The sequence below is a fragment of the Cibotium barometz genome, chromosome 4 (assembly GCF_041138505.1).
Source record: "Cibotium barometz isolate CiBa-2024 chromosome 4, ASM4113850v1, whole genome shotgun sequence".
Taxonomy (NCBI): domain Eukaryota; kingdom Viridiplantae; phylum Streptophyta; class Polypodiopsida; order Cyatheales; family Cibotiaceae; genus Cibotium; species Cibotium barometz.
In genome coordinates, this window is record NC_141049.1 from 14,266,917 (window position 1) to 14,282,523 (window position 15,607).

The following is a 15,607-nucleotide window of genomic DNA, read 5'->3' on the forward strand; positions in this document are numbered from 1 at the left end:
TGGGTCTTGTAGTATAGCGGGAGTCCCAAGCTCTACACAAACAACTCTTTTGGTGACAATGTGAGGTAGGACTTCTTAAGTGCTAGCTAGCATTTTTGCGGTTGGCTCTTTTACGAGATGACGGGTAAGTACGAGATGATGAGATGACGGGTAAGTACGAGATGAAAGGTGAGCTCTCGTAAGGCGATGATACCACATGAGGAAATGATGTTGAGCTAAGGGCAACAGACATAGCTTCACAAGCTAACAGAACAGAGATGGAAGAGCGAACAAACGGAACATGATGATAGTTGCAAATACCAAGAAAGGTTTTATTCATGCGTTATGTATGAGATGATAGATACAATCATGTGAGCCTTAATATAGAAGGTAGCTACAAACGTATTGCATAACAGACACGTGTCTAGTGAGTGGTGGTTGTGGTATCATGTACATGATGTTATGTATGTGCATACATAACATCATGTGAGCCTTGATATAGAAGGCTGAAGGTTACAAACGGCTTGTGTAACGTACAAGTGTCTAGTGAGTGGTGGATGTGGTATCATGTACGCGATGTTATGTATGTGCATACATGGGTATCCTAAGTGCATATGTAATGCTTCTGCGAAATCTACTTTAACAGTCGGAGGACAGTCCATACAAAAAGGAACTTAGAAGAAGTTGGTCTTCACTGACGTTGATTGGTGGTCATTGATGACCATAGTGGTAAGTCGTTTTTTAGAGAGTGACATATGCAGATGCAGTACTTAGAGAACCTCCAATTCAACCAAGTAGGCCTTTCATTTTGTGTCTATTCTGCAATCCAGAATTGAAGCTATGCGATAAAGAATTTTGAGCTTTGTAATTGTTATATGTGTGGTGCTGATTCCCAGCCAGACTTTGTAAATTTTGTCTCTCTTAATTAATTCTTGCGCTTGTTGGTTTAAAAAAAAAGAAGAAAAAGAGAGTGACATGGGAAGCTAAGACTCTGTATGACGTTGATTGATTAGCTTTATTAAGATTCCGACTAATTGAATACGCATAGGCAACTCCTTTTTCTTCCACAATGCAAGAGTGGCGGCATCATGAGAGCCAGGGCCCAGGAAGTAGGTCAACATTAGCACCACTAACAACAGGCCATTGGAAGGAGCATTTCCATTCGTACTGTCAAGGCCAAATAATCACTGCCGACTAAGTTGTCCATGTGAGACACGCAAGAGTGAGGAGCCTCACGATTGGCAACAACTGCGCGCAGTATTTGAAGGAGAAGTACAGGTCATTGCTCTGTGTGTCCGCATCAATAAGCCAACTCGCTTAAGTATGCGGAAGGACTGGAGTAGAAGGGTTTAGTCTCCTATTGTGATACCGTGTGGAGAAACGAAGTCTGGTATGAATTAGTTCACGTAACAACAGTTCTTCAACACAGACAATTACAAAAACGTTCGTAAAACTTCTGAATCATGGCGACGCCTAATTCGGCTTACCTATTCCTTTTGAAGCGATAAATGTGTTTTTTTGTTTTTTTGTTTCTACTTGTGTAAAACATCACCTAAGTAATTCGCTAAGGAGTTTTGATTATAGTTATTAATCTCGACTTACTCGGCATAACTAGAACATTGACTTACCCCATTTCTTAGCAGAATGGTCCACATAATTAAGTGTAGCCATAATGACCTTGCTAGAATGATCTTGAGAACCGTATAAGCCATGATGACCGGCTTGCTATACTAATGTTATTTTATACTTGACATCATGTCACAGCAGCAGGTGCTTCCGAATATGAAAAATTGCCATGTCCGTCTGTACTTCCGATCTTCAATTAATTTACAAATGATATTTGCAAATAAGCAGGTTATATTTTCACCTCTGCAGATATTGATGATATAAGTTGAATGTAGGAAGCAAGGAAACAAAGCTGCTGCTTAGGCCGCTATCTAGCATTACTCCACCACTAATATTACAATTATAGTGGGCGGAGAACTGATTATCGTAGTTATACTTGTCAATAGACTCATCGAGGTGGTGAAGATCTGATAGGGCTACCTCCTGGATAGAGCTAAGGTCATTAGAGGAGCAAATGGAAGAGTCCTTGATGGGGATAACATCAGAGAAGTCGAAGATGGGATCTATGTACTTAATGCACTCCTCTTGGGGGCTCATTAAGCCAGCCACATAACCACCTGGTTTAATAACATGATTAAGATAATCATAATTCATTAAATGGGCTGCCGATGAAAAAGATGAGGTCGAAGTTGAGGAGGAGGCACTGTCTGCTAGCGTATCCACTGCTGTTGAGGTGCTCTTCTCGAGCATTTCTTTAAACTTGGAAGATTGCAACAAGAGCCCAAGAGCGCTCGCTTGCCCACCAGCTCCATAATCTGCTGCTGCATGATCGACTCAAATTTTGAATTGCAATTCAACAATCCATAGGAAATATTATCAGCTACGAGTACATCAATGGAATACATAGTCAGATGATTCAAGCTATTGATGTCCTGATTCTTTGCAAGTGCTTGAAGAGTCTTTACCTATTAATTTGTCCAAATGATGATCAATCTCTATCTGGGAATCACTTGCATGCACTGAAGCTGCTGCTTGACTCGCCATCCAATTTGCAGGTGTAATTAGCTGATTCAAGTAATCGATATTATGTGTACCATCTTGATAAAGAGGGGTGCAAACAGCACTAGCTCGGTCCTGGATTAGGCTGTAATCCGATGCGGCCATGTTCTGCAATTGCATGACTGTCTTCTGATGATTGTCATGGCTTGTCTGCATGACTTTAGCAACCAGCTGAATATCGGCACAAGCCTTTGATTGGGATGGTGTTTGATCATTGATACTATGGTTATTACCAAGCAATGCAGCACCTTGCCCTGGCTTCAGCCAATTCATGTAATTGCCCATATCAAAATTGGTGACCGCGTTCAACCCTCGGTATTCTATTGCTGCAATGTCGTAGGCAATCGCAGCTTCTTCTTCGGTGCCTCATATTTAACAATCCCATCAACAAGAAAACAACTAATGTACATGTAGGCTGCGCAAAATTCTAATTAAACACAATAAAGCTAATAACGGCCCAGAATGAACAAAAGAAACTACAAGAGCAATTGAATTATCGATCTGGCTGCTATACTTATGCCAATCCCTTACTGTATGTGCCCAAGTAAAGGTACTTGTTGCCAAAGACGCGACCTATTCGTGCTTCCCAGCGGCCATTGTGATGATGCCTACATTGGCACACATAGTTTATTAGGTGGGACTATAATTCCAGAAGTCCTCACATTCTGCACTTGTTAAGAAAAGAAAAGAAGAGCGAAATTGGGCGTTTAGCTGGCCGTTCCATATAAAATATATACATTTCAACACAAAATACATACAACAAAACATCAAATGCTAGCGAGGTCTCCTGCTGCATAGTGTAGTGGTGACGAGAAAGGGACTTCTATTGTTATGCAAGCTAGCTACCCTATTTAAGGCTTAATATACACATGTACATACTAGCTCACATTAATATTGCCATGAAATTTTTATACATCGATTACCTTGCCACCCCACGATACTTGGAAACGCCTCTTGAAAAGCCGTTGCTCTTTCTGCTTGAAGGGAAATCACATTAGTTTAAGGCTACAGCTTGATGACAACATAGTGATTATATGAACATGGACACTTTGATGATTAATGTACGTGCAATGCAATACATACAGTAAACAAGTGCATGGTTATCCATTCACCTCCTCAAAGAGGCAATGTATTCCTCTCTTGTTTGGCGCTGCATGTCCTCAAATTCCTTGTCATATCCATGAATCTGAAAGGAGGAAGAGTGTAGCAAGGAAAGAATAAGAGTTTACTACTTTGAATTCATATTTGTACATATAATCATGAAGAAGTTTGATCTTGAACGTTCATCATGATCAAGGAGAAAGAAGGCACGAAGGAAACAAGATTATGAAGATTTAATTATCATGAGGAAATAAAAAAGAGTTGATAAATGATACAAGTTGGATAAAGGGTCAAGGTCCAAAACCCATGGGCCATAAAGGTCATGGGTTTAACCCTTGCTCACACTAGCAGTATGTGCCATGTAACAAATCGAGCCCTTGCCCCAAATATCCCACTATAAAATACAATATTGTTATAAAAAGATTCATTGTAGTTTATTTTGTCTGAGGGCTAATGATTAAAAGACAGAGCAATTGAGGAGCTTTTCCATTATTGCATGAGGATTTCTTATTTTTAATATTATGTATAAATATTGATCCTCCTGGAAGTACTCACTGGGAAATTCAGAATGGTTTCCCGACCCCAATACTTCAAAGCTGCTAAATCGTATGCATGGGCAGCGGTGTCCTCATCATCGTAAGCTCCTGCGTTGAATACGATGAGAAACCATTAACACTAATTCCATCTCAATGTCCGAACACTTTGATGTCTATAAACACGATTAAGTCCTGCTTAACATTGGTTTCATCAACGCACCTAGATACACTGTCTTCCGTGCCGTCGAAGTTGCCGAAAATAGTGCACACAACATGGAAGTGTTAGAGAGCTCGATACTAGTAATGGTTCTTGTTAGGAAGCTATAATTAGGTGAGTTAAGCATGGATTATAGGCTTACTGATCAAACCATACTTAAAATAAAAACTTGAAATATAGACTAAATGTAGGACAGCAAAGACCTAATTGAGAGCATTATGTAATGTTTTGGTAAATGGCTGAATAATTAGGATAAATCGATGATTAACCTTGTCTTCCTTTCTTGCTTTGGGATTGATTCCAGGAGTTCTTATCCCAGAGATGTGCTTCATACCTTCCCGTCCATCTATGCCTGAACAATAAATTACTCAAAAGGAAAAAAGAATGAGACAATTAGAGTAGCATCAAGACTGCATCAAGTTAATCCAAAAACAAGTAGAGAGAATTAGAGTAGCATTTGGCCCCTTCTGAGTCATCAACGTCTAACCAGGAAAAAGCTGGGAGTGGGACGACACCCTTGTCTGCAAGATGTTTCTACCCTAGATCGCACAGTTAGGTTAGAATGTGAATGCCCGTAGTCGGCCGCCGTGCGCAGTGTGTCGAAATCCCATCCTACTAATTGTACCTTAAATTGCACATTTAGGTTAGAATGTGAACAACTGTCTTCGTGTTGAGAGATCGGGCCTACCTACAATAACACGATCGGATACACTAACGCTGCGAAAATACTGTCCTACTGCTGCAAGCTCTGATGGTGGACTGGCGCGCTTGCTCTTGTGGTGAGAATATTAGCAGCTATGTGGACGCATGAAGAGATCGGAGCTACAAAAACACAGTGGAAATTCAATCTCTAATGGTGGGCGGCCGTGCTGGATTGATTTAAGAATGTGAAGAACTATGTGGACGTATCGGACCTACAACCTCAGTCGGCAGCACTAGGCCTATGAAGATGTCGTCCTGCTGAAAGTAGTAATGGCCGTGGACGGCGGCGCAGGGTCTTGTGGAGGTGCATTGAAAGAAAGCCAGATCAGAGAAAAACCTAAGCGAGTTATATCTAGGGTTACATGCGTTCATGATCTGTAGTTAATTAGTGGTAGTATAAGTAGTTAGTGGTATATAAGCTTAGTAGTACCGTGTGACTCCTCTGTATTTGGAGCTGCGGCGGCCGCCGTGATCATGTGGCTTGCCGCCCTCTAGCTTGCAGGTTGATCTTGCAGCAGCCCGTAACCTCTTGTTGTTGCTGCTGGCCTTGCTCATCTTGGGCAGATCTGGTTTGAGTACAGGGTCATCACCAGAAGCTTTCATCTTTACTATCCAATCTTGTGGGTGTAATATAAGCTGTTAGGGCTGTGACAAGGGCAAGCTAGTGATTAGGTTAAAGGTAACTAGCATGATCATGCAAGCCTTTTCCTAAAAGTTTTCTAAAGAGAAGACTACCTTATTCTTCTTCTTTAGGAAATTAGAGGAGCTTATCGGCAGTCGGCAAAAAGCATACCTAATGATACTGAGATTAAGAGTTTAAGGTCGTGCCAACGTTATTAAAGAAGAATCACGCCAGGCGGCAGGCGGGCCACACAGTTGCGTCGAAGCCAAAGCTACGATGGCGCTATTGGGTGCATCAACGCTCTTGCAAACTAGCTTGCAGATTGCTTCTCTTATACACAATTCAGCTCATCAGTGCTGCCTATGGGCTATCCCTAAATCTTAGATCATAATGAGGCGCTGATCAGAATAAGGGCCCCTTGCTTGTTACCCGCGCACAGAGAGAGAGAGAGAAAGGTGGAATTCTAACTGGCCGCACCGTCATCAATTGCATAGCAGAGCGTTTTGGCCGCCCGTGAGTGTGAATGATGAGCAGCTTGTCTGGCCGGATGGACGGCCACATGGCCACTCTGCCTTAAAACATCATTTCTTTCTCGATTTTGGGGTAGTTTCAGGCCAGGCGGCCAAAATCCAATCCTTTCGTAGCCTGTAGTCTGTAGGTAGAATATTGCGTCTGGCTGCACTGTGCACTACTGTAGGAACTCGCATCATACGCACACATATCATTACTATGTTGAAAGGCTTACTAGTCTACGCTTACTGCATCAATATATCATGCGCCCGTTGGCAGATCAACAGCTGCCCCCACTTGCTAAGCGAGGTGCGCCTCTTTCTTTTGCAGATAATCATGATCATCAGAGGTGAATGTTAGTGGATTTTTCTAGCTGGTTCAGCTGTGGCTTCAACTGTGGAAGTACAGTGGAGGAGAAGGCCCCCCACATATTATTGCACAGCTCAACGAACCCAATTTGACTTTACATCATGCACTGACGGAAAGAGAGAGAACGCGCGCGCGCGCGCGCACACACACACGCTAACGCAGAAACATACATACACACACACGCGCGCTCTCGCGTCAAGGCTTCTCCCACATGGGTGGTTTCTTCTCCCGATCCCATGATCGGCAAACTGACAAACCCTGGCCGGACAAAAGCAACTTTCTCCTCTTGGTCGCTCATCATATCGTCAGTGGCCACTCAAGTCTTGCCTCCCATCCGTGCACCCCTGCTTTACAAGTATAGTGTCGCAAACTGCACAATCATGCCATTTTTCTTGTCATTCCGCGCATATCAATTATATTAAGCTTAACGCATGTTAATAATATTCTATCCGTAGTTGCCTACATTTATCGAATTGCATATCCTATTCGTGAGTTGTCTACATTCATCTAATTGCATGTACGTATGTATACACGCATCTATCCATGATCGTGGTGCTATTCCTATGAGTGAGTGTGTGTGCAGTGTCATGTGAAGGAAAAAAACTTTTCTTTAGTGTAATTTCCACGACTCAAATTTAGAAAAACCCGCTGTAATTTTGCCTAGCTTTAAATTTGAAGATTCCAAATTTTTAAGTTTTTATAAAACCGATCAGTCTATGCTGAAAACCTGTAATTTTGCTTAGCTTTGAATTTAAAGATTCAAAATTTTTACGTTTTTATAAAACCGATTAGTCTTTGCTAAAAACTGGTTGGCTTTGAAGGTCGTCCTTTTTTTCACTTGTTAGAAATTACACTGATGAGTGTGTATATGCATGTGAGAGAGAAAGCGAGAGGGAGAGTGCACTCAAATCTTACTATACATAATAAAAGTGAAAGAGAGAGAGAGAGAGTATGTCATCATGAGTAGTATCTTACTACATATAATAAAAATGTAAAAGTTTGACCTCAAGTTTCGATCCTCGACATCTATCTTAAATAAGTATAGAATGATCACCATTAGTTCAAAACACTATTTCTATTGAAGGTTTATTTTTCTTGTTCAAATGTTATTTCTATACAAACATTAGATGTTATGGGTTTATCATGAAGTGTAATCAGTTGTGATCAAAAGCTAAAGTTTTTGGATCCATGCCCGTACATCCATGGAGAAGTTCACAAGTGAACCAAACGGCCACACTTACTTTATAAAAAAACCTATTGGCAAAATATTTCAACAAACCGAATTGGGTGGGTTGGGAAAGTGTTCCTATAGACTTACACGAGCTTACAATATTTTCAATTCTTTTCTTAAATGTCCACTCGTGTTTGACAAAGAGAGACGGGAAGGTTTTTTAGTTTGAGGGCGTTATCTTGGTGCGATGGATGCTAAGTGGAAAAGGCCACATGTGTTGTATATGCCTTTGCCCAAAAAATTGAACCCAACCTTATTCAATGCTTTTCCCCTCCACTCTAGCATTTCCTTTTATAGTTTTTAGCCAATAGGTATATATATAGATATACATATCAATAAACAATAAGCAACACATAACTATAACAACATAAGATGTCCTTGAAAACTTTTTTTAAACTCAAATTTACATCATGGACATGTTAAAGCTACTCAGCTCTGGGTGCTTGTAAAAGAGAAATATATATATAATTTTAAAAACAATTAAAATCTTTGCCAATTATTTGTGAAAATACAATATTATAGTCACTATGTTCTTAGCTATCTCACCTTATTTCCTATCAAAAATAATTTGAGTTCATAACTTAACATGTTTGAGAAAAACAAAAATAATACAAAAGTCAATGTTAAAAGATAGCTAGTTTTACAAATTTCATGATTAAATCGAGTATAAAAATGAATTTCTTAATGTGAGATCATTGTGAAATATTAAAGGTGCGCATTCTAGTAGATAATTTGTGGGAATGGTGTATCATTTTATTTTTATGGAAACTAAATTTAATTTTTTATCAAAATGAAAATAAAAGATTCTTTTTGGCATGCTTCCACCTAATCAGTATGTGACTAATGTACCATTTGGCTAGTGTAACAAGAGCTAGGTTGATTGTTTTGGGTTTTATGAAACAAAACATAATTTTTTAAAAAAATAATCTTCTCAAATGACACCCATGAACCCTAAGGAGAATGACACCTTCATTTTTGCCTTAGTGAAAACAACACAAAGACATGAGATGAGATGTTATACAAGAAAAATGTTTAACTAGTTTGACTGAACACTACTCAAAACAAGTAATGGTATGTGGTGAAATGAGATTATGAAATAAATTTTGATGTACCAAAATCTCAAAAAATGCAAGTGGAGATCACCAACAAACACATCATTGATGTGATGAGTCCATTGTGTGGATGTGGGCATCAATATTCCCACATGCACATGTTACACATTACATGACGTGATCCCCTTTTATTGCAAGAAATATGCTATGAAAGGTTTCAAGCACAGAGCCTTTCTATGGAAAAGACAAGGTCTCACTGTTAGAATAATAACTCGAGGGTCTATTTGAAATGGTTTGATTTTTTTTTCCATTTAAATGAGTGGGTTCTTCCCCCACTCCCTTACCTACTCACACACGGCAATTTCACCCGGCTACACGAACATGCCTAGTGTGACACATCATTCGGACCCTTGCCCTAATATTAACCACACACACACCCAACTACCATGTTCATTTAAAATTAGTATGAAATAAAATTGCAATGACTTCACAATTAACTAATGCGCTATGTTCAAAAAAAAATAGCAAAGGACTTGAGACATTAATAAGGTTGTGCAACCCCCTATAACTTACATTCACGAATACAAATCATTTTATCCCTTTTGTTCATCTCAGGGGCTTCACTATATGTAAACCCTATGTATCCTGTGCGTTCAAGGCCTACTTTAAAAACCCTTTATCAGTGAATTTTTCATCAATAAAACATACCCTTTTTCTATTCAACTTGTGAATAACCCCTTTAAATGGTACCTTTCTGTATGTAAAAAATGATTTTAAAAATCCCTTCTATTGAACCCACGTGCTACACTTACATATTTATGAGTGACCCCCCTCCCCCCCCCATGAGTTGTTCATATTTCATACTTTAAACAAACTAATTTGTTTGTAGCTTTCTAGTCACTTAAACTCATTTTTAAGAATGCTATTATGTTGTTATTAAAACAGGTATAGATTTAACTAAATACCACTTTTCTAGGCTTATATATTGGAGGTTCATCCAATTTCGTGGCTACTAAGATATGTAGAGATCTAACTAAATATAAGTTTCTGTAGATAACTAGATTTATAGCTTTGAGGTTCATCTAAGTATCTTAAGGATACAAATCTAATAGCTTTTATGCCAAGTTAAATAGTAGACTATGTTAAAACATAATTTTATATACCCATATACCTTTTTCTGCATCAAAAACTAACATAATTGAAGGACTTAAGTATGTAAGGATTTAAATTAAACCCCTTTATGCAAATAACAAATCAACGTACTCATCTATCTAGTAGATGAGTAGATGACTTAAGTATGTAAGGATATAGATAAACCCCTTTACCTAAACAATAAACAAATCCTATTTGTTTTTAAAAGAATTTTATGTAATATGATAATAACTTGATAAATATTTACAACATAATGGTATGATTTGGCATATACATTTAGTTATTTTGTCTCTATAACACATTGGACCATCATCTAGCACCTTATTCACCTATGTCATATTTCCAGTAGATATTTCAAAGAAAATGTGTTTCTTTGTATAATTATCTCATGATTTAGAAACTAGGTAGGGCCATTATTGTTAGGTTTTTTTGTGCCATAGAGTGAGGCTATTAAAAATTATTAGAAATATGTTGTTCATGTTCTTACATGTCTCATAGCATAATACCCATGTATAAACCACTTTAAAAAGCTATATACTCATGTGTTACTGATAATAAATAAAGATGTTTAAAGTTTGGGTATGAAAAAAAAAACTATATATTTTCTCCAAGTTACCTTAAGTTACTTTGTGTTATTTTTTCTAAATTTATTAATCATTGCTATATCATTCCCTGTTTAAATGGAACTATTATGGACATCATTCCTCCCTGTATAAATGGAACTATTATGGACATCATAAACATGGGTTTTGGTTCTTTGGAACGCTCCATTGAATAAACATAAAAAGGAAAATTTGAGAGTACATTGCATGTGAAACTCAAATTTTCAAAATGACCCAACTTCTCTATATATACTTTGGGTTTTTCTTCAAGCATTTATATACCCCCTATGTAGCTGTGTTTTTGTGATTAAATGTTCTTATTCTACTTATGCTATATACCTTACTTAACCCATGCGGTAGGATTACAGACCCCCTTATGTAAAACCCTAAATACAACATGCTTTAAAATATCAAGGTGTTGGAATCAACTTTACAAAAGGAGTTGTTCTCATGCTGCTGAGTACTATAAAATATGACCTTAACATATTTTCTAGGTATGAGCTTATCAGAACTTCATGAATGAGGAAAGCCCCACTCAATTAGTATGACACAATTAAAAAATTTCTTATGAATCTTAACTTAATATCATCATGAAAAGATTAATATTAAATATATATCAATGAATTGGTATCCATTTATATGCATATCAATGATTATGGTGTGTAAATCATTCTAAATTTAATATCATTGTCCTTCAAAATAATTATCCATATACAAAAGCAATATAAGTTTTAGTATCCATGCAAACAAGATGCAAAAATGTGTTACCACAAAGAAATGATATTTGGGAAACTAGTGGGGTAAACTATTCAATTGAAAACATGGCACATTTTAATGTTTTTTTAAAATAAATGACTGACTATATGAACCTATGAAGCTTTAAAAATAAATAAACTATTATTACTCAAATGGAACTACATGCCTCTTTACTAATTAAAAAAATATCATTTTATAGTAAAAATATGTCCCAATTAACCATGCCATCTTGCTAATAAAAGTATTTAAAACTTAACATTTACATTAGTTTATGAGAAAACAAAAAGTGTAAGGGTCAGATGTGCAACTCTCTAATGGAATCTTTCTTATGAATAGATTTTTCAGAATAGTAAAAAGTGATCATGCAAAAAGAAAGGTCACATTTCATTGAAGGTTTGTGTCCACACAAAATATCCCATAAAACAACTTTGGAGAACAATAGAGAAATTTATTTTCCTATGACCACAATTATAAACATTTTTTTAATATCCTTTCTTTAGCTCTTGATACCCTCTACTATCTCACCTACAAAAGGTCTCATCATGCCTTATGTTCTTTGTAATAATGACCATATTGAGAGCTCATGTAGATATAGTCATGACTCATTCCTCATTCTCTTGAAACTCAAATAATGCAAAAATTTTGTCATCATAATGGAGTGTACATTAAAATTTCTATATAACAAGACTAGATAGAAAAAAATTAAAATGGTACTAGTGTGTGCAAGAAATTCACCATCGAATAATTGCATGTATTGATCGAGATAAAAAAATCACTTCTAATTAATTAACATTTAAATGATTTTAAAAATAATATATTCTCTAAGGTAAAGTATTAAAAATAGCTCCCTGATATAGTATATTTATTTAGGTGCTCAATGACCATTTACAAAAAAACATCAATAAACAAGTACACATCATGAACAACTCAATCGAAGCTTTTTTCTACTAAAAATAGCAAGAGTTTCATTAGTTATCCCCTATTATTTAGCCTAGTGGTTTGATACTACAACTCCTCATGTAAAAAGTGAAGCCACAGCCTTGAATTAAAAAACTAAGGATATCACACCTCTATGCCCTCCATGCAAGGAACAAGGGGATTGTGGACTCGTATGCTCTATTTTTTGTATGTAGGAAGATGATCATCAAAATGATAGTAATAACCATACACGACATCACCATTTTTTTTCAAGTGCTCCTTCCACTAGAATTATATATAGTCCCATACAAAGCTTTTTGAAAGAATTTTATATTGTTATAACAACAAAAGTTTATTCCAATACCAAAGTTTTTGCAAAAAAAATATACTATTGTCAAAATAATACCTACCCTCACAATAAGAGCCACTTGCACCATTGATATTTTCACCCTACATAAACCCTCCCATATTGCAAGCGTAATATTACCTTTTAAGGTCGTGTAAAGAGTATAAAAATAATCCTCACAATAAGCCTTGGAATAGGCTGCAATATAGGGCTAAAAATAATACATCAATGAAATAGTATAATTATAGATGAGTTGGCAAATATTTTTATATATGAACCTAAAACTTTAGAAAACTTAGGTGAGTCTTTGAAAGTTTCTATCTTATATGGTAGTATATAGTGTACTTTTCGTGGATTTATCCCAAAACCCACTAAAAATTAAAAAAACAAATTAGGTGTTTTTTTATTAAAAACATTTTTGGTTAAATAGCTCGACAATATCAAAGATCCCTCCAAAATATCCCCTAATGTTTTCCTTGCCGAATATAACCAAGTTTGCTAGGTTTATTGCAGCATTCCAATAATTAAAACAAGGGAACAATGGGACAAAGTTTTTGCATTATTCCTTTTCATTTTTTAAATTCTTGATCATAAGTTTTGTTTCATTTTCTTGTACCATTGTATGTCATTAATGAAACAAAACTTATGATCAAGAATTGATCAATACAATGATAAAAAAAAGGAAGAGACAAACGATATTAAGAGATCATGAAGAGAGGCAAAGGCTGTGTGACTTTCATTATGTTATGGATCTAAAGGCCAAATATATATTGAGCGAGAAACAACTCCTTAATATTCCTTGAGAGCTTACCTAGCTAAGATTTTAGAGAATAATAAAGGAGAAATGTATATTTTCCATGTGATGTTTCTTATCCTCCTTTTTATTAGACCCATATTTTAATAATTAGAATTCCTTGATTCTTTACCCATGCAAATATGGAAAGTGATGCATAAGCAATATACTTTGTATAAGAAGATTAAAAACTTCAATAAGTACTCATGTGCAAAGTATCCAATTTAACATTTGTAAGTACAAGAGAATGGGGGATCTCGTCATGGCATATATCCGTGCAATTCAGAGAGAGATGTGGTTATCATGTCATGTTATGAACATGGTTATCTATGTGGTTATTCATACACACATTTTACATGCAACCTAGCTACTGCTAAGTAGCTAAATATATAGCTATATTTTTAGCCACAAAACCTTGGGGTAATAATATCCCAAACTCGAGAGCATAGCTGTTAAACTCTAGAATAATCTCTGTCAAGAGAATAGAGAGAAATGATGTAAGCATTATATTTACACCATGTTCAACAAATCACAAATTAAAGACCATCTGACATCTTCTAATATAAAATTAATGTTTGAAAGTTGGATGTAAATAAGTAAAGATGCGTTTTGGTAATATATATATATATATATATATATATATATATTGGTCCCCAAAACAAAATGTTGCACGGAATATTACTCTGCCTATTTAACTTACAAATTTTAAGCCAAAAATAGAATTGTTGGCCATGGAGAGGACTACCCTCACTAGTGTTTTTCCTCTTTTATGGATTATGAGCATGTAATTCAACAGATTGGTTGGTTTTTTAGAGATCTTATCTGGCTAAAAAATGATATTCAAGATTTATCTTAAGGATAAATTAACTAATTGGCCACACCTACTTATTATCTAACTGCAAGATGGAGGCCCACTCAATACTTAGAGTAGATATAACAAGGATGTAGGTCACCATCCTAGTGTAGGTTACCATCCTAGCATCTTAAGAAGGGAGAATCTCACCATGGAATCTTGTTCTAGGCAAAAAATAACCAACTGGTTAATATGTCCAAAAATGTACAAACTATCCCATAAGTGACTTATATAATCACTTACTCCTAGAATCTTTCACACATGGGCTGCACATAAATCCAAGTCATATTCCCCATATCATGTGCTTAGGCCCTCATCCCACATGTGCATGTGTAGTATAACCAAGGACATAATTTCCTACATTACAAAAACCATCTCCTCCTATATGATTTCATCCATGAAATCAAAGGGTGGTCAAGCAAAATAAACCAAAATCAACCCACAACTTATGGAGTCATAAACCATAGTAAGTGTCCAAAAGTCCATGATAATAAACGGAGTCGTCCCGCTAATATAAAATCAAAAACCACGGATGTCGATGCACAAATAACATCAACATCAAAAGGTCCTCCTAGCCTTCTTGATCAAACGGAAAACTCCATAGACCAACTCTCAAGCTATAAAACATGATGCCTCTTGGGTTGAAAAGATGATATAGCCATGCATCCTCAATCATCACAAAATGTCCTAGGTCAAATGAAAGTATGAAGAACAAGTAATCCATATGCAAACATGCATAACCACATGTATTAAAGGATGATCCATCCAATAATCTACCAAAGTGGCCATTCCATGATCCACCAAATGCATGCAAGAGATAGAGACAATCATGTAACCCCCTGTTTTAAATGAAAATCCACATCATGCAATCGCCAAGACAATGGATCTAGAATCCCCTGCATCAAATGGCCAATGTTAGAAATCACCATCAGGGGCAAGGCTAAGCATGCTTCCTCCTAAGATGAAATGGAAAATGTAAAGGACCATCATCTATGATGAATATAGTCATGAGCTCTTCATCAAAATTACATTCCAAATGGCCAATGTCAGAAATTCCCATCAAATGCAAGGTTGCACATGTTTCCTCCTAGGATCAAATGGAAAATATAAAGGACCATCATCTATGATAAAGATATTAATGTGCTCTCCATCAAAATTACATTCCAAATGGCACAACCACATCCAAAAATCAATTCCCCAATTGCATTAAACCATCACCTCATGTCGGCATCCACAAGATCCA

General features: G+C 36.5%; 1 protein-coding gene across 2 annotated transcripts; it reads right to left on the reverse strand.

The window, feature by feature from the left end:
* Positions 1–1,762: 1,762 nt before the first annotated feature.
* Positions 1,763–6,347, reverse strand: LOC147638937 (uncharacterized). Of its 2 annotated transcripts, none has more exons than XM_086785817.1 (9): positions 5,591–6,347; positions 4,728–4,810; positions 4,462–4,474; positions 4,261–4,349; positions 3,717–3,790; positions 3,528–3,578; positions 3,136–3,212; positions 2,511–2,969; positions 1,763–2,363 (listed from the first exon to the last, which is right to left on the reverse strand). In XM_086785817.1, the coding sequence occupies exons 1-9, from the start codon at positions 5,634–5,636 to the stop codon at positions 1,843–1,845; spliced, it is 1,413 nt and encodes a 470-aa protein (XP_086641943.1). In that variant the 5' UTR covers positions 5,637–6,347; the 3' UTR covers positions 1,763–1,842. The 2 variants fall into 2 exon arrangements, with proteins under 2 accessions (XP_086641943.1, XP_086641933.1); XM_086785807.1 differs by having other exon boundaries at positions 1,763–2,366.
* Positions 6,348–15,607: the final 9,260 nt, after the last annotated feature.

Coding starts and splice junctions, on each gene's coding strand:
- LOC147638937 (XM_086785807.1), bottom strand. CDS start 5,636: ATGATCACGGCGGCCGCCGCAGCTCCAAATACAGAGGAGTCACACG. Junction 4,811..5,590: donor AAATACAGAGGAGTCACACG/GTACTACTAAGC, acceptor TTTATTGTTCAG/GCATAGATGGACGGGAAGGT. Junction 2,970..3,135: donor CCTTTACTTGGGCACATACA/GTAAGGGATTGG, acceptor GTTAAATATGAG/GCACCGAAGAAGAAGCTGCG.